This window comes from Garra rufa, chromosome 16, assembly GCF_049309525.1.
Source record: "Garra rufa chromosome 16, GarRuf1.0, whole genome shotgun sequence".
NCBI lineage: Eukaryota > Metazoa > Chordata > Actinopteri > Cypriniformes > Cyprinidae > Garra > Garra rufa.
In genome coordinates this window covers 4,718,431-4,740,011 of record NC_133376.1, presented here as the reverse complement: position 1 = coordinate 4,740,011, position 21,581 = coordinate 4,718,431, and the positions used below count along the sequence as shown (strand labels likewise).

Genomic DNA, 21,581 nt, shown 5'->3' with positions numbered 1-21,581 from the left:
GAAAGCACTTTATCTATTTGTGTCAATAGATTTGTCACAACTCAGACCAAAAACAAACAAACAACGACATAGTAAAAGAAACGTATTTAATAAATCCAAACCGGGAAACACAGGAACACAGGAAGGTAACGATAACGTCCGACAAAACATGATGGTGAGCACACACTTTAAATAGACATGGTGATGAACACAGACAGGTGCAGGCAATGACGGAAAAACCAAGTAACAGAAAACAGCGGGGGGGAAATGGATGGGAGAAACCAACTCAAAGTCCAGGGGTGTGACATTACCTCCCCCTCCCGGAAAGGCGCGTCCTCGCGCCGATCAATAAGGAAAACCATGTCCAATGTTCTAGGAGGGGGTTTTGGCGGAGGACGGACTCCCGGGAGGAGGGCAAAAGATGAAGTCCAAGGTGGTGACTGAATAATCCATGGAGGTGATGACGGAGGGAGGAGCCAAGGAGGAGACAGGAGGGATCCAGAGCAGGAGGAGTCAGGTGATACCCAGACCGCAGCCAAGATGGGACCCCACGGTGGAGCCGATGGAGGGAGGAGCCATGGTGGAGGGAAGGCTGACGACTCCAGGGGGCCGACCGACGGAGGTGGAGCAGGTGGTGGTAGAGCCTGAGGCGGAGACGGAGAGCCGATGATCCCGGGCGACCCCGAGGATCCGGAAAGCCCAGGTGGAACCCAAGGCTCTGGCGACCAAGGCGGAGGCGGAGGTCCGCGGCGGAGGCGGAGCGACAGAGGACTGAGGCTGTGCCAGAGGGATGGAGGAGTTCCACGGAGCCGGTGGGATGGAGCGACGAGGCGTAGCCGGAGGAGTGGAATCCTTAGGCAAAGGTGGGATGACGACAGACCGGGGCGGAGCCGGAAGGACGATGGAGCGCGGTGAAGCTGGTGGACCGACGGGCGACGGTGGAGACGAGGGAGCTGAGAGACGGGGTGGAGCCGCAGGGTCGGAGGGCCGAGGCGGAGTCCGGGACTCTGAGGCTGGAGGCGGAGATGAGGAATCCTCCAGCCATGACGCCGATGGTGACTGGCAGGCCTGCGGCGAACCCACTGCGCAGATGTTGGGCTGAGGGTGAGCAGAAGGACTGACAGGCAGCAGAGGTGGCATGACTGAAACATTCTGTTTACTTAATTGAAATAACTGAGGGAGGGTGGGTGGGAAATTAGAGCAGGTATATTGTTCAGCAACTATAGAGAGTTCAGTCTTAATGTCCTCAGAAATATCCAGTATATTGTTCTTGGTAACATGTCCCAAAATCCAATTCAGCTCACCCTCAGCGGTGGTGCAGTGGGTAATGCTATCTCCAGCATTCTCCTTCTCCACTGATTCCTCCACCGTCGCGGTCATTGAGGCCGGCTCACGCACCTGGTCTGACGCCTCGTGCCACTCTGGCTCCGTGGTGATCAGCTGCTCTGTCGCTCCTCCTAGCGATGGCACGCTGGTCGCGGCGGGCGGTAGCTCTCCGTCAGCGGTGGGCTCTGGCTGGTCTTCCACGGGTCGGGGTGATGATTGGCTGGGTTCCGGGTCGTGCTGCGAGACGTCTGCGTGGTGTGACTGGACGGAGTTGTAATCCTCCTCCGCTTCGTCAAGGCAGAGCTCTGAACCCCATGCACTCAGTAGGATGTTAATATATTGAGTCAGGGTCCAGCATGGTTCACCTTCGGGCATGACGAAGCGGAGATCTTCATCCAGTCCACACCAAAATCCCTCCATCAGGCAGATGTCATCGCAGCTAGCAAGATGACAAATGCTAATAAACTCCTCCACGTAGTCCTCAAGATCCCTGCCATCCTGGAACCTCCCAGAATGGCGTTTCCCCTCCTTGGACGAACGTTAATGGAAGCGAGTTTCATGATTGGGAAACTGTGCACACACGACGGAAACAAAAAGACTGAAAAACATACGCAAAAACAAAACGGGGGAAAACGCAAAATAAACTGTTTAGGTCGGACGTTCTGTCACAACTCAGACCAAAAACAAACGAACAACGACGTAGTAAAAGAAACGTATTTAATAAATCCAAACCGAGGAACACAGGAAGGTAACGATAACGTCCGACAAAACATGATGGTGAGCACACACTTTAAATAGACATGGTGATCAACACAGACAGGTGCAGGCAATGACGGAAAAACCAAGTAACAGAAAACAGCGGGGGGAAATGGATGGGAGAAACCAACTCAAAGTCCAGGGGTGTGACAGATTTCAATTACAATGCATATTTTTAAAGGAAATGTTCCTACACTATGCCATAAATGGTTCACTTCAGCAGCACTTACACACACCAAATTTTACATTTTTATTCCTGTCTATATCCTGAAGGTTTTTACAGAGGGATTTGTTCATATATGATTTGATTGATTTTATACAACATTTTATTGAAATGTTTTTATTGAAATGTTTATTGAGCTACAAAATTGTAAAAAAAAAAAAAATAAAAAAAAAAAATAATAATAATAATAATAAAAATAATAATAATGTTTCCTGTCTGTTCTAAGTTTTTTCTGAATTATGTTGTGACAAAATGAGACACCCAAAATAACCTCTGTAAAAACTTTGTGATATATATTTGTGATATAAAAAAAAATTGAAAATGACTTCATCCAGTGTTTAGATTTTTGTACTAGAAATGTATGCAAATTAGCACATATTTCATTAAAGAATGGCTCATTTGCATATTTAAACCTAATATTTTAGAAAACTTGTAATACAAAAAATGTTTGCAATTATCAAAGTAATCAATCAACTGGGTAAGTAAGGTGATAACTATTAGCTATTTTTTTATCCTATACCCCCTATTGTGTCTCGCCTTAAGACAATATGTATTAGAATAGAAAAATAGAATAGAGACGGCTAGTGTTAATTTTGTGTTTATTTTAAACTCTCTAAACAAGGTACATCACAACCTACTTTAAAGTTTAAGCTCTCCAAACAAAATGCATGTATTTAACAATTGCGCCACAGTCCTAACAGCAGATGGCGTTTGATTATTGGTGTCATATAACTATAAACTGCTTTAACATCTGTTAAAACACACTTTTCTATTAAAAAAGAACAAATCTGACATGTACAATTATGAAACCCTACAGTTTAATTTCATCAGTTTAATAGTTCATCAATTAAATTTAAACTGTCACTGACCTGATTCTTTTATCTTCGCTATTGTGCTTTAAGTTTAAAGGTATAAGAGAACATCTAAGAGTGTTTTTAAATGATAGAATCTGAATATTGCTGTTAAAAGTTATGGACTGCTTGTGTAAGGGAATATGAAGTCATTATCAATGTTATTCAATGTGGAGATGTTGCTTGTAAACAAAAGAAATCATATGACGCGCGTGAGTCAGAGTCAGGTGACGGAGCCACGCCCCGCGCCTCCAGAATGACAGCATTCTTTCCGATCGCAGACTCTTCAGGAGGCTTCGAGAATAAAGAGTCTCTATAAGTGGAAAATGTTTTGAAAAATGTAGGTAAGGGAGAGGTCACGAACTTGTGGCATCATATGTCTACACCAAAACTTTTTTAGATATATATAAGTTTGCTTATATTGATTAATATTAATATATTCAAAGATAAAGCCCAAATACAAATATATGTATATCTAAATATACTTATCTGAAATAAATAATATTATTAATTATTAGTAATCTTAAATAAAATATATAATACACAAAAATATGAAATATTTTGAAATCATGATGAACACACTCTTAAAGGGACAGATGTTCAAAGGTTGACTGCTGACTAATTTATGATGACACAGTATAATTTTTTTATTTTTACAGTATATTTATATTTTGATATTTATAAAAATAATAATAATAATTATTATTGTAGTAGCAGTAGTAATAGTAAAATAATCAAATTAATAAAAAAATTGAAAAAACAATTCTTATTAATAAATACATGAATATAACTGTGAATTACAGTATTTTACAGTATATTTATATTTTATTATTTATGAAAATGTTTTTTATTATTATTGTAGTAGTAGTAGTAACATAATAAATCAAATTAATAAAAATAAATTTAGAATTGTAAAACAATTCATATTAATTAATAAATGAATATAACTGTGAATTATTATTATTAATAATAATTCTTAATTAATAATTAATTAATAATACATGATTAACCTAAATTATTAAAGGACAAATGTTGAAAGGTTGACTGACTCTCATTCATGATGACAAAAGATATTTATATTTTATTATTTATATTATTTATATTATTATTATTATTGTAGTAGTAGTAGTAGTAGTAGTAGTAAAATAATCAATAAAATTAATAGAAATACATTTTGAGTTGTGAAACAATTCATATTAATTAATACATGAATATAACTGAATTATTATTAATATTATTCTTTATCAGTACACAAAAATATAAATCTTGTTTTGAAATCATGATGAACTTACATTCTTAAAAGACAAATGTTGAAAAGTTGACTGCTAACTCTCATTCATGATGACAGTATATTTATATATTTTTTACAGTATATTTATTTTTTATTATTTATACAAAATTATTATTATTATTATTATTATTATTGGTAAGAGTAGTAGTAGTAGTAGTAAAATAATCCATCAAATTAATACAAATATATTTAGAATTGTAAAAAAATTCTTATTAATTAATACATGAATATAACTGTTATTGTTAATGTTTTAATTATTGTTATTGTTAAACTGTTATTATTAATATTATTATTCTTCATCATTCTCTATTTATATTTTATTATTTATTTAAAAATTTAATTATTATTATTGTAGTAGTAGTGGTGGTGGTAAAATAATAAATCAAATTAATAAAAATACATTTAGAATTGTAAAACAATTCATGTTAATAATACATGAAAATAACTGTGAGTTATTATTACTATTATTATTCTTTATCAACCCACATACATTTCTAGTATTGTGGTGTATATATACAAATATAAATATATATATTTCTTATGTTTTTATACATGATTTTAAAATCATGCAACTTAATAAATTCTTAAGCTTAAAGTTTGTTCAGTACATATAGGCCTGTGGTTTACTAAATGAGTTAAATAGGCATCTACTAACTCTCATTCATGATGACACAGCACTTTATTGAGCTAGCACCTGTAGCAGTAATAGAAAACCTCCCAGCAACCATATCAGATGTATGCGGGTTAGTACAGCTTGTATAAAGTATATCCAGATTTCATCCTTACAGCTATTGACAGAGCTGTAGCAAAACAAAGATTCCATCAAAATAATACATATTTAATTCAATGGATACATGTGGAAAAAAACTTGTAACATTGTTATCATTATATTGTTATATACAGTGTTGGGTTACTTTTCAAAAGTAATGTCCCTAAAAAAGTTACTAATTACATTACTTAGTTACTTTTTATAGAAAGTAATGCGTTAAGTTACTTTTTCGTTACCTTTTAAATCTGGGCAGGGCTTGCTTGTTTGTTTTCAATATAAAAAGTTCTATTTTTGGCAAACGCAACCGCCTTTTCACACCAAAAGCCTCAGGCTTAGAGAAAAGTAAATTCACGTCTGTACAGTAAACCGCAGAAGAAAAAATGTCAACTCTTCAGCAATAAAAAAAAAAAGGAAAACAAATGTTAGATTATCTTTTTGCTTATTAGTATGGTTGAATTGGATTATCGAAGGTTGGCAGGAAAGACATCAGTTAATAAAATGGGATTAAATACATAAAGGATATTAGGTTTTGCGTTGAATTTCACTGTTTTTTATTCATTTTATTCATCTGTTTTTTTAGCAAATGAGATGAATTAATGCATGTTCATATTTATTCTAGAACTAAAGTAACATCTTAAATTTCTCTCAACATGGGGACAGGAGCACTGTTAATCAATAAATGCGGGGGGAAAGTAACTTATTTGAAAAAGTAACTCAGGTATTTTCTTGTCAATTAAAAAGTAATGCATTACTTTACTAGTTACTTGGAAAAAGCGATATTATTACGTAAATTGCGTTACTTTTAATGCGCTACCCCCAACACTGATTATATAGCAGGAGCAAGAGAGATTTTGCGTGACATTCCCTTTCTCAAAATGAACAAGTTAGGTGAAATAGCTACAAGTGAAGAGTTATATCATATATCACAATATCATTTCACATGTTTATTATAGTCATAAGGGCCTTAAAGATAATCTATTCTTTGGCAGTAATTCAATAAATGAGTTCAGAGGGAATTTCCCCTCACATATTGCCATGTCATTGCTCAGATCATTGTGGCTCGTCCATTCTGTTTTCTAATGTGACTCACATGATCAGGGACAACATGAACTCTGTTCCCGCAGTGACGGTGGACGTGGACATCCCCCTCTCGCAAACTTGCGCTCGCCTCAGCGATTGGCTGATCCACTGCCTCATTTGCATATGACGCTCAGGCTTATATACGGAACTGTGGGCTGAAGTAGGAAACGCATTCTCACGCACCGAGCGCTGAATCCCGTTCTCAAGAAACGCATTTTCTACTGCGCAACACATCCAGGGGTTCGCTCCAAGACGCTATTTTTCGCTACAATGTCGATGACAGTGAAAGCTTACCTTATCGGTAAGGACGACTGCAACAAGGAGATCCGTCGCTTTGCGGTGGATCAGGATGTCTCAACAAGTTTTGAGTATTTGAAGCGAAAAGTGCTCGATGTTTTTGTCGGGCTCAGGACTGCGCCCTTTCAGATGTCCTATAAAGGTAAGTCAGTGTTTCATTCTAAAATGTTTTAAAATATCTGCTGCGCCTGCAAACATACTATAATTGTCGTTTCTCTAAACCTGAAGTTTAAATAATATTCACTATGTGACATTAGACATAAAACTTGGGCACATTTAGAAAAGTAAATGTCTTTAAAATAAATGTTAATATCCACAAGACTACTTTGCGCATATAATACACCCTGATATAAACTTACGTAAGCATTACAGTGCTATTAAATTACCATGTCGTGAGCTAAATGGAAGGGATGGACAGTAGAATCTACATACAATCATTTAGCCGAAGTATAAAAAAATTTGAAATATCAATCTTTGTTTGCCTTGACTTTGTCTCTAGATGACGATGGTGACATGATTGCATTCTCTTCTGACGATGAGCTAATGATGGGTTTGGCTCTTGTGAAGGAAGACACCTTCCGTGTCTACATCAAGCGTAAGTAACACAGATACAACCTACTACTTAGTAAGTTTTTGTATTATTTGCTCTAAATTAAAAAATAATAATTCATCAATAATTTCTTAGAAATCTTTTCTGTGTCTAGCACTTACTTCAGTCCTTTAAAGATATGACACTGTGCATGAGTTTAGCACAAGAAAAATCAACTCATTTGATTAAAATAAAACCTTTTACAGGTAGTTGTGACTGCTGCTCTCCACCAGAGACAGCAACAGAGAAGTCAAAGGCCTATTAAGCTATTTAAAATGACAATAAAATGCTGTTCATATAGATAATGACTTAAATATATCTCTTTAATTAGTGAGTTTGTCTGGCTGGGTAGTGTAACATTGTCTAGGTAGTGTTTGGAGACTGTGAGAAAGCAATAAAAGTTTGGTAACACTTTCTATGAAGCCCCCATTTATAATACGTTATAAGGGTCCTTCTAAGGCATTATAATTAATTATATATATATATATATATATATATATATATATATATATATATAAAAACTTATAATGTTATATCATCTCATGAATCATCATGACAACAATTATAATACATGCGTATTTGAGGTTATAACTTTTAAGATTATAATTATAACACAATGGACGCCATATTAAATCTACTTTATTTGTAATGGACTATATCATATTAAAATTCTTTTTTTTCTTACATTATATTATGTTTTATTTTGATGGCCCACTTAGTTTATTGACTATAAGCAACTAACACTCACCAACTAACTCTCCTTTGAGTGTAGACTCAGGTTAAGGTTAGGCTAGGTAGAAGGTTCACGTACTTGCAAAGTTGCTCATAATCAGTTTGTCTTTTGGGGAACCATCAAAATACAGTGTTAGCATACTACTAATAATAATTACTGCTAATTGACATGTAGTTGCAGAGCTACTTATCAAAAGCTGTCTAAAGGGTACCATCAAAATAATCAAACTGATCATATTACACATTCATCTGATATGATACCTGAACTTATGGCTCTTTGAGAAATATTATTATTATTATTATTATTATAAGTGGTCTTTGTTTGCTTTAAGTAAAGTGACATGGGTAACATGAGACTTACAATACATTATAACTATGAGGAGGTAATCATACTCTTAAAAGCTATAACCACAAATAAGTAAAAATTATAATACATTAAAACTGTTCTTATGAATACTCATGAGATGATACAACATATTATAAGGTTTTTTATAATGCATTATGCATTCATTATAATGTCTTAAGAATACCCTTATAAATTATATTGTATTATAAATACATTATAAGGGAACACTTCATAGAAAGTGTTACCGAAATCACATGCTCTCTCACTAGGTAACTGAATAAGCACTTACTTTGAGAACATTAAAAAGTACATTCTATATAGTGTGAATGTAACCTGGCCATACTACAGTACATTAATAAAACAACATTCATTTTTGTTAATTGAAATACTGTAGAAATATTTTCAGAAGTGGATGAAACTAGCAGCAGTTGAACTAATTAAGATGTTCAGTGTTTTTGCAATTATTCTTGACATTCCTTTATTAGTTCTTGAATTCATTCTTGACATTCTAAGCCTAGGATTCGATACATTCTGTATTTCTATGCTATCATGTATAATAAGCACTTTTAGTGAAGGAAAAAAAAGGTTGAAGATAAAATCTAAGAAGTAGAAGTCAAAGTAAAAGTTGAAGAGGTAGAAGCCATAGAAGAAGTAGAAGTCGAAAAAGTCGAAGTAGAAGTCAAAGAAAAAGTCGAAGCGGCAGAAGCCATAGAAGAAGTAGTCAAAGAAAAAAAAATCGAAAAAGTAGAAGTTGAAGAAAAAGTCAAAGAGGTAGAAGCCATAGAAGTAGTAGAAGTCAAAAAAAGTTGAAGTTTTTTTTTGAATAATTTGAATAATCTAAGAAGACGAAGAGGCAGAAGCCAGAGAAGAATTTGAAGAAGTAGAAATCGAATGAGAAGTCAAAGAGGAAGAAGCCACAGAATAAGTCGAAGAAGTAGAAAGTCAATTCAGGAATGTGAACAGATTTTTCCAATTGGCGTTAGATGATACCAGACCCTTCAATCCTCCAGTTCACACAGACATCTCTAATTAATTGCAATACTCTCATATTTTTTTCCCTTTACAGAAAGGAAGGAGCACAAACGTGATTCCTCACCTCATGGGGTTCCTGGGTTCTCATTCACCCCACCCCACTTTAGCCCCCCAGGACCAAATCCTATGGGCCCACCTCCAATGGGTCCCCCAGGAGGACCTCATATGGGGCCTCATCCTCATCCTCATCCTCATCACCCTCCAATGATGCACCCAGGGGTGACCTGCGATGGGTGCGACGGGCCGGTGGCTGGAACACGTTTCAAGTGCACCGTTTGCCCTGATTATGATTTGTGCCCCTCCTGTCAGAGCAAAGGCCTTCACAAGGAGCATGCTCTCCTGCCCATCTTTCACCCCATGTCCAACATGTTTGAGGTAAATACGTGTTTCACTACTTTTGTATCCATGTGTATTTTACCACATAGAAAACCTTTAGTTTTGCAGATGATTTGAACATACTGATTAAAGTAAATCTTTTGTGTGCAGTGGTTCCCTCGTGGCAAGATGTGGCGTAAGATGAGACACTGCATGTGGGCAAACACCCAGGCTCAGGCTCAGGCTCAAAATCAAGCTCAAGCTCAGGCCCAAAACCAGGCTCAACCAGGTCCATCTGGAGTCCAACAAAACCAGGATGCTTCTGAAAACATGAAAGAGAACGGTGAGACTCAAAGAGTTTAATATAAAACAGAGTTTGTCCGAAAGCTGAAAAATGCACACAGAGTAGGAATGCAATAGAAACCGAAACTAGGATATACGAAGATACACAATGTCAACAACGCAGGGCTTGCTTATCTTTTTGAGTATCAGTTGTTGATAACTTTATTCATTTTAAGCAGATCATGTTGTTATGAAAATATTTGCATATTGTAATGCTTGGAAAGGATCAGCCTTTTGTTTGTGCTGCCTTTGTTTACTTACTAGATTTTGTCTCGTAGCTCGTAATACCGGTATAGGAATTGAAAATATTATACATTTTGGAGCACAAATATAGACATATATAGTATCTTTTGAAATCTTACAATCTAAACTTTCAGAATACATGCATCGTTTTAGCATTTATGTTACATAACATAAGATAATATGGTCTGAATTCGCCCCCCACCATCCCTTGTAAGGATCGACGTAATAATATTCATATTCTTATCGCTCAAATGATCAATGTGCGCGATGGAGTTGAATGGACAATTTTTTATCAATTTAGCCCAATGTATGTGGGAATGGGACACTTTTGAATTCAGGTATGCCTTATCTTGCCAAATGGAGACACCTAGAGGACATATTGCCTCCATTCAAATAAATCTCAATAACTTTTAAAAACAAAATGTCACAAAGAACATTATTTTTTCCCCATTTACTGGCACCTAGTGAAATCAAAAGAAAATTTCTGCAGGATGATGAGCCAAACAGATCCAAAAAAAAAAAAAAAAAAAACAGACTATCAAATAAAAACTTAGTAAAAAAAAATATTGGAATTAGATTTTTTTTAATTGGTGTTTATCATAAAATTATCATAAATTATTCCACCCATGTGTTAAAATTGAGGGCATTTTCTGTGAAATGAGACCATTTTTAATCAAGGTACTCCAATGTATGCGAGTAGGGCACTGTTTTAAATTCAGGTATGCCAAAATCAGTAAAAAATCCAAAATATGCCAAAGAGGTTAATTCCCGGGCACTGACTCATTCGCTAAACCGAACATCCAATCAGAGTTCTCACTCGTGCCAACGGCCCCGATGCCGATTCAACATGTTGAATCGAGCAAACTCCCGCTGACGTAAGCCTGATGAGAGCAAATGTGTGAAAACACACTAAAACTCGCCCAACCAATGCTCACCAATGGCCCGACACCTAAAGGATTGGGTGGTACCTTTGTTCACAAACAAGTCTGCGAAAGCTTTCGGATGCAGCTAGTGTCCTATTTACAGACCAAATCTTATATGTATGAAATATGAGCTCAGAACTACTGTTACACTGCTGTAGACCAACAGTTCCCTGACAGAAACCATATTGTCATCCACAGGTTCTACTGCCTCTTCCCAGGCTAATATGGAGTACCTGAAGAACATTGGAGAGGAAGTGGCGGCCATGTTGAGCCCCCTTGGTAAGTTACTGGTACTTTTTGAGCTTTCTCAAAGCATTTCAAAGCTTCTCTTGAACTCCTTAAAAATAAAAAATGCTTTTTCCTTTGCAGGCATCGATGTGGACATCGACGTTGAGCATGAGGGCAAGCGGACCAAAGTCACACCAACTCCTCCTGCCTCCAGTGGGCCACCTAGTGGTCGGAGTGAGAGTGGCTCCATAGGGCTTCTCTCCAGAGGGTCTGGTCCAGGAAGTCAGGCTACTGAAGAGAGCATCAGTGAGGGAACAAAGGTAAATCAATATCCAAGCTTTTCTAGAATGTCTGGTAGTATACAGGATTGTGACATCTCGAGTTTTCAAAGCCAAACCAGGCATACGTTCAGACAAAGGCTGAGAAGCTGCATTCTGTTAACATTCATTCGTTCTATCCTAGGGGCAGAAAGACCAAGGCAGTGATGAGGAATGGACTCATCTGAGTTCTAAAGAGGTGGACCCCTCTACAGGAGAGCTGCAGTCCCTCAGGCTGGAGCAGGACGGGACAGATCTACCAGCCCCGCTGAGCACCGTCTCTAGCACAAGTGCCTCACAGGGTCCCACTGGTCTCCGCGAGGCTGCTCTCTACCCACACCTTCCTCAAGGTATAGTGCATCGTTAATGTGCATTAGCAAATTCCAGTGCACTTCACATCAATTCAAGCAAGCTAAATGTAATGTCTTCTCCCTCAGATGCAGACCCCAGGCTTGTGGAGTCTCTTTCTCAGATGCTGTCCATGGGCTTCAACGATGAGGGTGGATGGTTGACCAGACTGCTCCACACCAAGAATTTTGACATTGGGTCTGCCCTGGATGCCATCCAGTACTCCAAACCCGGCCCACAGAAGTAGAGAAAGAGCACAGGAATAAAGAAGACCAGGGCCATAGCTGATGATTTTGAAACTTCTGTCTTATTTTCTTTCCATGCATTTTCAGTTAGAAATTCTTTACGTAAATGTTATCAAAATCAACATCAATATTAATTACTCAGGTGACTAGAAGATAGTTAAGTTCATTATTGGGCTTTTATGCAAAATGGATATATTTAACATTTGTGTCATTAGCATTACACTTCATGTTATATCTTTATCATCATATATGCTTATTACATATATAAGTAGAGGTCTACATTTGTGTGGTTTGTCTATTTGCAGTTACATAAGCAATGAGTTTTAGACAAAGCAGAAGCCTGGGGATATTTTTTATTGTTAGTTTGAATAAACAGATGGAATCAGGTTAATGTTACTGTAGGTCTTCTAAAATTCCTGTCCTTTCTATCCACAATAAAATGCACAAAAAAAGAAAGAAAAGTTGTTGGATTTTTTTTAAATGTCCAAGACCTACCTACCAATGCATTTTTATATTTACTGAAGATATACAATTCATTTTTGAATAAAATGCAGCTTTCTCTCAAAATGTGTCATCAAAGTCTTCATCAGTAAAGAACAGGGAGTTAATGGAAAGGCATCTTGGCATCTTGGTTAGTGAAGGCTGTTTACAGACAGCATCTTCAAAACCAGCTGGATTTGAGCTGTGATTGTTTGGACTGGATACATTTCCATCCACACAAATATCACCAACAGATTTCTGCCTTTCTAGAGCACCATTGTCCATCTTTCTATCCAGTGGATGTCTGCGCTTTTCAGAATCCACACCCATGTCCAAAAGTGCTTCTGTGAAATTAGGCACTGCTGTGTTATCACTGTAACTAGAGGGATCTTGAGTTTCATAGTCATACTCTTCCTCGTCCTGCTGATTGGGGACAACGGTGAGGAATTTGTCCCATTTGGAGTCCTTATTCCCAATCTTAGATTCGCCAGATTTCTGGCTAGAAGAAACAGAAGGACTTTTGCAGTGCAGAAGACCTTTGGTTGCATCAACTGCTGGCTGTGTATATGAAGAGTTAAACTTCTGATTATTTTCCCTTGTGTATGTGGAATTGGAGCAGGTTGTTGGGTAACAAACATCCTGACAGGGTGATGGGAGATTTGTGCGAGTGCACTGCTCCACATCACCTGACCTTCCACAGGAGGAATGTTTAGAAGCAAATTCTTTATTCCATGATGAACTGAACTGGCCATACTGCGGTGGCTGCAACAAATAGAAGTCAGAATGAAATGGTATTTTTCTGAACAGGGCATTTTGTCGTATCTTAGCACGTGAGTCTCTACTGTTGGAGATGTGTTAAAGGGGTCATCGGATGCAAAACTCACTTTTACATGTTGTTTGAACATTAATGTGTGTTGGCAGTTTGTGTACACAGCCACCCTACAATGATAAAAATCCACCTAGTGGTATTTTGTCGGTGTGACGGCACACAGACGGAGGCCACTGGAATGGACTGCAAACGCGTCCTGTGAAAGCAAAATGAGTGCACCGCGTACGTAATGCACACGGACTGCATACCCACTACAGACGGAGTATGTGTGAAACCGGCGTAAGGTTTTTTTATCCATCCTTGCAAATGGCCTTTCTTAATTTACTTGTTGCCAAGTTTCGCTGCTAAACATGGCTAAAGTAAACATTACGGCTCATCATCCCACGACAGAGAGGGGCAAGACGAGCAAAGCTCATTAGCATTTAAAGGAACATGCAATAGAATGAGTTAATTTTTGCAGAGCTGATTTTGACAAGGTAAATGGGTGTTTTTTTTACACTACTATTGAGAATTTTTAACCAAAGTATATTATAGACTTTTCATTAAGACCCTAAAGAATCATATGAACTTTTGTAAAATGGCCATCCGGTGACCCCTTCAACCTGTGTGTATGTGGCTTACCGGATATGGCCGCCGCTTAAACCCAGGACAACCAGTTAGCGACTCCTCATCGTCACAGTTATCATAAGGGCCACCAAAAGACTTTGAAGTGGAGATTTTCTTTCGTTTTCTGTTGAAAAAAAAAAAAAGTTACATTGGTATTTGTTTACACCATTAATCATACATACACAGGTGCATCTCAAAAAATTAGAATATGCTGAAATAGTTTTTTTCTAAAACTGAAACTTTCAAATATTCTAGGAGTCTTCCCCATGATTGTGGTTTCAAAGAACAAGAGATACCTGGAATTTATACTGTAAGGGATGGACATTTAATAAAACGTAAATGTAAAAATTCTAATATTTTGAGATACTGGATTTTTGACTTTCATGAGCTGTAAGCTCCAATCATCAAAAAAAAAAAAAAAAAAGTTTGAATTGTTCTACTTTACCTGTAATTAATCTAGAACATATGAAAGTTTCCGTTTTTGAAATAAGTCACAAACAAAAAAAGTTTTGTTTCAGATGCACCTGTATATGCAGTCGGAAAATACAAGACAAATTGTCAGATTTTGTGCTAAGATTCTTTGGTTTCTTCATTAATAACTAAAATCTTTAATAGCCACAGTATTTTACCTTATTAACATTAAATGTTTTTATTGACAAGTCTGAATGTTGTGTGGTACCTGGTTCCTTGGCTTCTGAATCTGTATCTTTCCGTATAAACATTCTCGTCTTCATCCTCATCTTCATGTTCATTTGGGCCCTCAGCTGTTTGATCAGTGTATTTATTCCAGCGGCTGACATTAACCACTTCCTGCTTCAGGGAGAGGATGCTTATAAGGCCAGTGCCATTGATAATATAAAAAATGTATTGATTCTCAACTGGTCTACATGTTACTGGGTTTCTCTCGGCATAATAACCATTTAACTGAGCAGACAAAAGGAATGAATGGACATCAGTCAGTGCTTTACCTCCGATTTATGATTTTGAACCAGACTTTCATGAACATCTTCACTCCCATAGTTTTCATCTGGTTCGCTTTAAAACAATGTGTTAGTCAAAGCATCATTTTAGTCAAATTGCATTGCATAAAAAAATGCAGTTTATTTATGCAAAGACTTCAATACATGTCTTCTATGATGAGCTTGTTTTGAATTTCTATATTAAAAAATTCATTTTATTTTTTGGGGGTGACAAACCAAAAATGTCAGGGTGATATTATTCTTATTATTTAAATATTGAAAATTGTGCAAGTTGTTAATACAACTTTTAAAAAACATTAAGCCATGTACACTCAGTGTAAGGAAAATCTTCAGCCTGTAAAATATATTTAAAACCTTTAAAATGAATGCAACTGATAGCGAGGTTTAGCTTTGCCCACCTTTGTGACAACATCTGTTCACTGTTCACCTCCTGCATCTGTCCACGCAGAGCATTCAGCTTTTGAACATGTCGTCTACAGTCAGCTGCGGCGCCTCGACCAAACTCCTGCAAAAAATAAAAATAAATAAACATATGAAATGCTAACATACAGCCGAGACTTACCAGACGGGTATCATGACAAATTTTGTTTGCATTTAGTTTTACCTTAATCAGTGACTGCTTCTCGCCACACACGTTACATGTCCATTTCTTACTCTTCTTCACCTAGAGAAAAAAAAAAAAGAATCGATTTCAACAATCGAATCACAAGTTTTTCATTTAAATCTATATTCATTTGGATATTAGGTGCAGTACATGTCCATTTTACATAAGTAAAAAACCTTAGTGGGATAATTAGATGGGTGGCGCTCTACAAATAATATTAATTTGAAACAGCATAGACCAGAAAATCTCGGAACATCAAAATTAAAATGACTTAAGGCAAAAAGTTTTTTTGTTGTTGTTTTTTTCATGCAGATTTTGGGCTTTTTGGATTTTCATAGTGTTTTTCAGACTAGTGTAAAGAAAACATCCAAAAGACACTGTTAAGTGTTTATTTTGTAGCACTTTTATCTATTTGTGTCAATAGATTACAGTATAGTTTTAAAGGCCGTTTTCTCAAAATGAGTTTTTTTCTTCTACACTCAGCCACAAATCTCCACTTCAGCAGCACTCACAACTTTACATTTTTATTCCTGTCTATATCCTGAAGGGTTTTACAGAGGAATTTGTTCATATATAATTTTCTTGATTATATACAAGATTTAAAAAAAAAAAAGTGAAATTATATTGTTTTCTAAGTATTTTATGAATTATGGAGTGACAAAAATGAGATACCCCAAATTCCCTTCGTAAAAACATTTGACTTTAATATGTCATCAATAAATCAATTTAAAAAGTAAACAAGGATTACTTAATAAATAATGCCTCATTTGCATATTTAAACCTAACATTTTAGAGAACTTGTAATACAAAAAAAATGTTTGCAATTATTAATGTAATCGATCAACTGGGTAAGTAAAGCAATAACTATTACTAGGTTTTTTTATACTCTGTTCACCTGCGTCTCGGTTTAACATACATTAATTGATATTGTCAATTCAAAACCTAACATTTAGTCAGTCTTAATACTTACATTAATCTTAAGCCAGTGCATTACGAAAGGCTTAATGATTTATGTCAGAAGTCAGTGTTTATGTCAAATCGTTTGTAAATTAGCATCTACAACACCAGATAATCAGAAAAAAGATTTAACTCTTAAGTAAAAGGGACAATAGAAAACGTTACCTGTTGCACTTGAAAGGTTTCACAGGAAAAACATCTCAGTACATGAAATTCTTGAACCATGTCGGGCAGTTTTTACAGTCCGTACAATAAAAGTAAATAATTTTACTCATGTAAACACAGCTCTTATATTTGTGTTTCCCGCCGTCGACGCCGGCCCACCAGCTTCTTCTTCTTCTTCTACTGGTGTTTCGTGGCCAACTTTTGCTGCTCTAGCGCCACCAACAGGACCGGAGCGTGGAGCACTAAAAGGCAGTGGGAACTAATTGTTCCCTTCTAATACAATTTCTTCAATAATTTTCAAATCGCATTATGTGCTTTATATTGTTTTGCACTGTCTATTAAAATGCTTTGCATCTGAGCTATTACCTCAGTGACAAGCATAATGGCGGAAGCGTTCCAATATGGAAAATAATAAAAACATCAATGCTACTGAGGGATTTGGCCAATTTTACTTGTATTCATGTGTATTTTATATCACCCACACACCACTGGTTTCTCTATTTTAATGAGCTTTTTGCTTTATTCTATTACTTAATACAGGGCTGCCAACTTTTGAGCTCAGCTTGGAGTGAGAATTCCCACAGCAGTCCCCGTTTTGTACATTTTACAGTTAAATTCATCTATTTGGTGCACTTTGAGAGTTTACAATTAAGAGCTCCAATACAGTTGCAGTGTGCAAACTAAACAAAGAAAAAAGATAGTGAAGCTAGTGATCTTGAGGTTTAAAGAGAACTCAATCCTCTTTATATTTGTGATATGGTGTCTCAGTCTAAATTACTCTCACACTGGAATATTTAGAAACCAAACAAATTAGAATATAACGATAATAATAATTTTATATTTTTATTCTTACGACAGTAATATTGGAAAACAATTCTGTAAAATAAATGAAAATGAGTATTTCACAGGTATGTTATTTTACCTTGTTCTACAGTAGGGAAATTACAATACTTTTGTCATAATTTCTAATTTCTTTTCTTTTTTATTAGAAATGACACAGATGTATCCCAGAAGATGAAATGTACAAGAGGCATCATTGTGGAAAAAAATATTATTTGTCTTTTATTTACATTTGAACAAAAAGTGGCATGTCCAAAATTAGCCATATCTTAATAATCAATAGAAAAGCCTTTTTTTGCTATTACAGCAATCAAACGCTTCCTATAATTGCTGACCAGCTTTTTGCATGTCTCCACTGGTATTTTTGCCCATTCATCTTTAGCGATGAGCTCTAACTCTTTCAGGTTGGAGGGTCTCCTTGCCATCACCCTGATCTTTAGCTCCCTCCACAGATTCTCAATTGGATTTAAGTCAGGACTCTGGCTGGGCCACTGCAAAATGTTAATGTTTTTGTCTGCTAACCATTTCTTCACCACTTTTGCTGTGTGTTTTGGGTCGTTGTCGTGCTGAAATGTCCACTGGTGCTCAAGGCCAAGTTTCTCTGCAGACTGCCTGATGTTGTTGTTGAAAATTTTGATGTATTGCTGCTTTTTCATGATGCAGTTTACTGTGATTTGGTTCCCTGGTCCACCGGCTGAAAAACACCCCCAAAACATTAGGTTCCCACCACCATGTTTGACAGTGGGGATGGTGTTCTTAGGGTTGAAGGCTTTTTCTTTTTGACGTCAAATGAAGGCTACATCATTGTGGCCAAACAATTCAATTTTGGTTTCGTATGACCATAAAATAGAAGACCAGAAGTCGTCTTCTTTGTGCATGTGAGCATTCATCAGGATGACCTTGGTGGTGATTCTTTTTTACCTCTCTCACTATCCTCCTGGCCAACACAGGATTTTTCACAGTACGGAACGTATTATATTTTTTAATAATACTTTGCACTGTAGCCACTTGAACTTCTAAACATTTAGTATCTTATAGCCCTTTCCTGACTTATGAGCAGCCGCAGGTCCTCAGTGAGCTCCTTTGTCTTAGCCATGACTGTCCACAAACCAACAACAGAGCGCTTCTGTTTTTCACCTGTTGAGTTGATTAAAACAGCTGTTCCCAATGAATCAGGGTAATTAGGATGCTTTAGAACAGCGTGGACTATTTGGAATGGTATAGAACTTAGGATTTTCCCATAGACTGTGACAGTGTGCAAAGGGTGTAAATAATTTTGGACATGCCACTTTTTGTTCAAATGTAAATAAAAGCTGAGAAATATTTTTTTCCACAATGATGCCTCTTGTACATCGTCGTATTATCTTTTGGGAGAAGCCTGTGTCAATAATTTCAGGCTTGACCTGGATATCTACATTTCTGGGAAAAATTTGGGATTAAACGAGTTAACTCAATAAAAAGAGCATAATGGATGCGTTCCAATGTGGAAAATAATAAAAACATTGGTGTTACTGAGGGATTTAGCTAAATTTACTTGGATTCATGTGTATTTTATATCGCACACACACCACTGGTTTTAAGCTTTTTGCTTAGTCTTGTTTTACATCTGTTTTCAAAATTTCTGACTAAACTAGATTACAATGCAAAATAATGTGCAGTTTCTCACTCTTCTGTGTAATATATGTGACCCTGGACCACAAAACCAGTCTTAAGTCGCTGGGGTATATTTGTAGCAATAGCCAAAAATACACTGTATGGGTCAAAATTATTGATTTTTCTTTTATGCCAAAAATCATTAGGAAATTAAGTAAAGATCATGTTCCATGAAGATTTTTTGTAAAATTCCTACTATAAATATATCAAAATGTAATTTTTGATTAGTAATATGCATTGTTAAGAATTTAATTTGGACAACTTTAAAGGTGATTTTCTCAGTATTTTAATTTTTTTGCATCCTCAGATTCCAGATTTTCAAATAGATGTATCTCGGCCAAATATTGTCCTATCCTAACAAACCATATATCAATAGAAAGCTTATTTATTGAGCTTTCATATGATGTATACATCTCAGTTTTGTAAAATTTAACCTTATGACTGGTTTTGTGGTCCAGGGTCACATATGGTATTTTTGCAATCTGTAGTTAATAATAGATCGAACACAGGTAAACATGGTCCTTCTTAGTACTGAAAGGCTTTGGTCTTTATTGATCAGCAAGTACAACTTTAAGGCTTGACATTCAGTGCCATAATTTCAAAGTTTCATTATTGTAATAGTAGAAAAGCAACAATAAAAGGACACCTTGACGGAAGAGTATTCCCTTTGAAAAATGCTGTAAATCAACACATTTCAAGCTATTGATTAACCAACTGAAAACTGATTTTAATTTTATGTTGGCAGGTCATTGAGAGAAAACATTCAGATTGTATTTAATTTATTGAATTTAAATAAGTTTGTACTTGAAGCATTAACCACAATTAGATGGTTGTCATCATGATGGCAGACTGCTCACGGATACACCTGATTATGGAGCATTAGTTAAAAGAACTTTATTTTATGTGGACTCAAGACTTCAATGATAAAAAAAAATCATGTTCATCAAATAAAAGACTCTACATCACATGTGCCGTGTACTCAGATAATGCTTCAAAGATAATGTTGCATAGTGTCAAAGATATGGATGTGGATTCATAATAGGGTGCTAAAACATTTTTCATGTTTGATTTTTTTCAGGTCCAGCGGCAATCAAGCTAAAACATAAAAGGAAAGACGCTTCAATGATCTGTTTTAAAATACGCTTTGTGCTCCCAGCAAAACAACTCCATCATTCTTTTCAGTCACATGACTACTAGAGGAGGTTCATGGGTCACTTTAGAGAGAAAGATCCAATTTCTGATGAGAAGGCAAACGGAGTGAGTTTATAGCCTGATCCACTGTAGAATTTATTCTGAAACTCCACCCTGAGAGAGAGAGAGAGAGAGAGAGAAATCAGAAATCTAATAATGAAAGTACAGTAAGATGAATCAAATTAATCAAAGTGTGCAAATATATATATTAGTGGTGGGCCGTTATCGGCGTTAACGTGCTGCGTTAACGCGAAACTCTTATCGTGCGATAAAAAAAATATCGCCGTTAATCTATTCTCATATTTGGGTTGGGAGCTGGGTCTAAACTACGCAAGCTTTGATGACTTTCACCTTGATAGTTTAACGCTAATGTATACCGAATATGGTCACGCGTTTAAGTCTCCTCCACCAAAACACAGACAGGATCGCGTCGTCCTCCATTCATGAAAACCGAATCTACTATAGCGAAATGCCACGTAAATTCGTCGTTTTTTGGATTCATAAATCAAATGCTGGTCAGTCACTTAATTCAAATCGCGATATGGACTAGTGTATGTGAAAACTGAAATGCAAAAAGACCTTTTTAATATGATCTGAAATGTTCCGTTTGCCTAGCTGTATGTATGCATTGCGGAGACGAGCTTTTACTACACGCATACTGAAACACACGTGACGCTCCCGGTAATTTTTGGCTTTTTTTTAATCTCACATGAACAGATAAACTTAATCTCCCAAACTGCTGTGAGTGTCACTTTTACCGTTTCATTTGAGAAAACTAGCATCATATCATACTGTATGATACAGAAACGTCACGGCAACCTGTCAAAATAAAAGTACGGTGTAACATGTAATGGGCTGGGTAGGTGTTGACGTTAAAAAAACACAATCTATTAGGTAGAAAAAATAATTTCATTGTTAGTTAGTTAGTAAACACAAGTACATCTAATTGAACATAATTTATTTTCATCAACATATTATCATAGAACAGCTTTATGAGCTTTATGATCCATTCTCAAAGACTTACTTTTAGTCATTATTTGGGTA

General features: G+C 36.4%; 3 protein-coding genes across 3 annotated transcripts in view; 1 reads left to right on the top strand and 2 right to left on the bottom strand.

Moving 5' to 3' along the window:
* The first annotated feature begins 6,445 nt into the window (after positions 1-6,445).
* On the top strand, positions 6,446-12,693 carry sqstm1 (sequestosome 1). The gene is made up of 8 exons (XM_073820408.1): positions 6,446-6,714; positions 7,072-7,167; positions 9,306-9,646; positions 9,758-9,929; positions 11,293-11,373; positions 11,464-11,642; positions 11,785-11,989; positions 12,077-12,693. Exons 1-8 carry the CDS (start codon positions 6,546-6,548, stop codon positions 12,232-12,234), a joined length of 1,401 nt encoding a protein of 466 aa, XP_073676509.1. The 5' UTR covers positions 6,446-6,545; the 3' UTR covers positions 12,235-12,693.
* A 94-nt stretch (positions 12,694-12,787) lies between these two features.
* On the bottom strand, positions 12,788-17,001 carry mrnip (MRN complex interacting protein). The gene is made up of 7 exons (XM_073820409.1): positions 16,854-17,001; positions 15,732-15,791; positions 15,526-15,632; positions 15,116-15,182; positions 14,827-14,960; positions 14,163-14,271; positions 12,788-13,474 (listed from the first exon to the last, which is right to left on the bottom strand). Exons 1-7 carry the CDS (start codon positions 16,911-16,913, stop codon positions 12,794-12,796), a joined length of 1,218 nt encoding a protein of 405 aa, XP_073676510.1. The 5' UTR covers positions 16,914-17,001; the 3' UTR covers positions 12,788-12,793.
* A 2,857-nt stretch (positions 17,002-19,858) lies between these two features.
* Positions 19,859-21,581, bottom strand: part of tcirg1b (T cell immune regulator 1, ATPase H+ transporting V0 subunit a3b) — a 39,086-nt gene continuing 37,363 nt past the window's right edge. The window contains exon 20 of the mRNA XM_073820135.1: positions 19,859-20,651. Within this exon, the coding sequence (XP_073676236.1) occupies positions 20,558-20,651 (94 nt within the window). The 3' untranslated portion in view covers positions 19,859-20,557. The remainder of the gene's footprint in view (positions 20,652-21,581) is intronic.

What these genes read in the sequence shown, in the direction of transcription:
- sqstm1 (XM_073820408.1), top strand. Translation starts at nt 6,546, where the DNA reads ATGTCGATGACAGTGAAAGCTTACCTTATCGGTAAGGACGACTGCAAC. An exon ending in GCATCAGTGAGGGAACAAAG is followed by an intron (nt 11,643 to 11,784) that starts GTAAATCAATAT and finishes GTTCTATCCTAG; the next exon opens with GGGCAGAAAGACCAAGGCAG. An exon ending in CTACCCACACCTTCCTCAAG is followed by an intron (nt 11,990 to 12,076) that starts GTATAGTGCATC and finishes CTTCTCCCTCAG; the next exon opens with ATGCAGACCCCAGGCTTGTG.
- mrnip (XM_073820409.1), bottom strand. Translation starts at nt 16,913, where the DNA reads ATGGTTCAAGAATTTCATGTACTGAGATGTTTTTCCTGTGAAACCTTT. An exon ending in AAACCTTTCAAGTGCAACAG is followed by an intron (nt 15,792 to 16,853) that starts GTAACGTTTTCT and finishes TTTTTTCTCTAG; the next exon opens with GTGAAGAAGAGTAAGAAATG. An exon ending in GAACAGATGTTGTCACAAAG is followed by an intron (nt 15,183 to 15,525) that starts GTGGGCAAAGCT and finishes ATTGTTTTAAAG; the next exon opens with CGAACCAGATGAAAACTATG.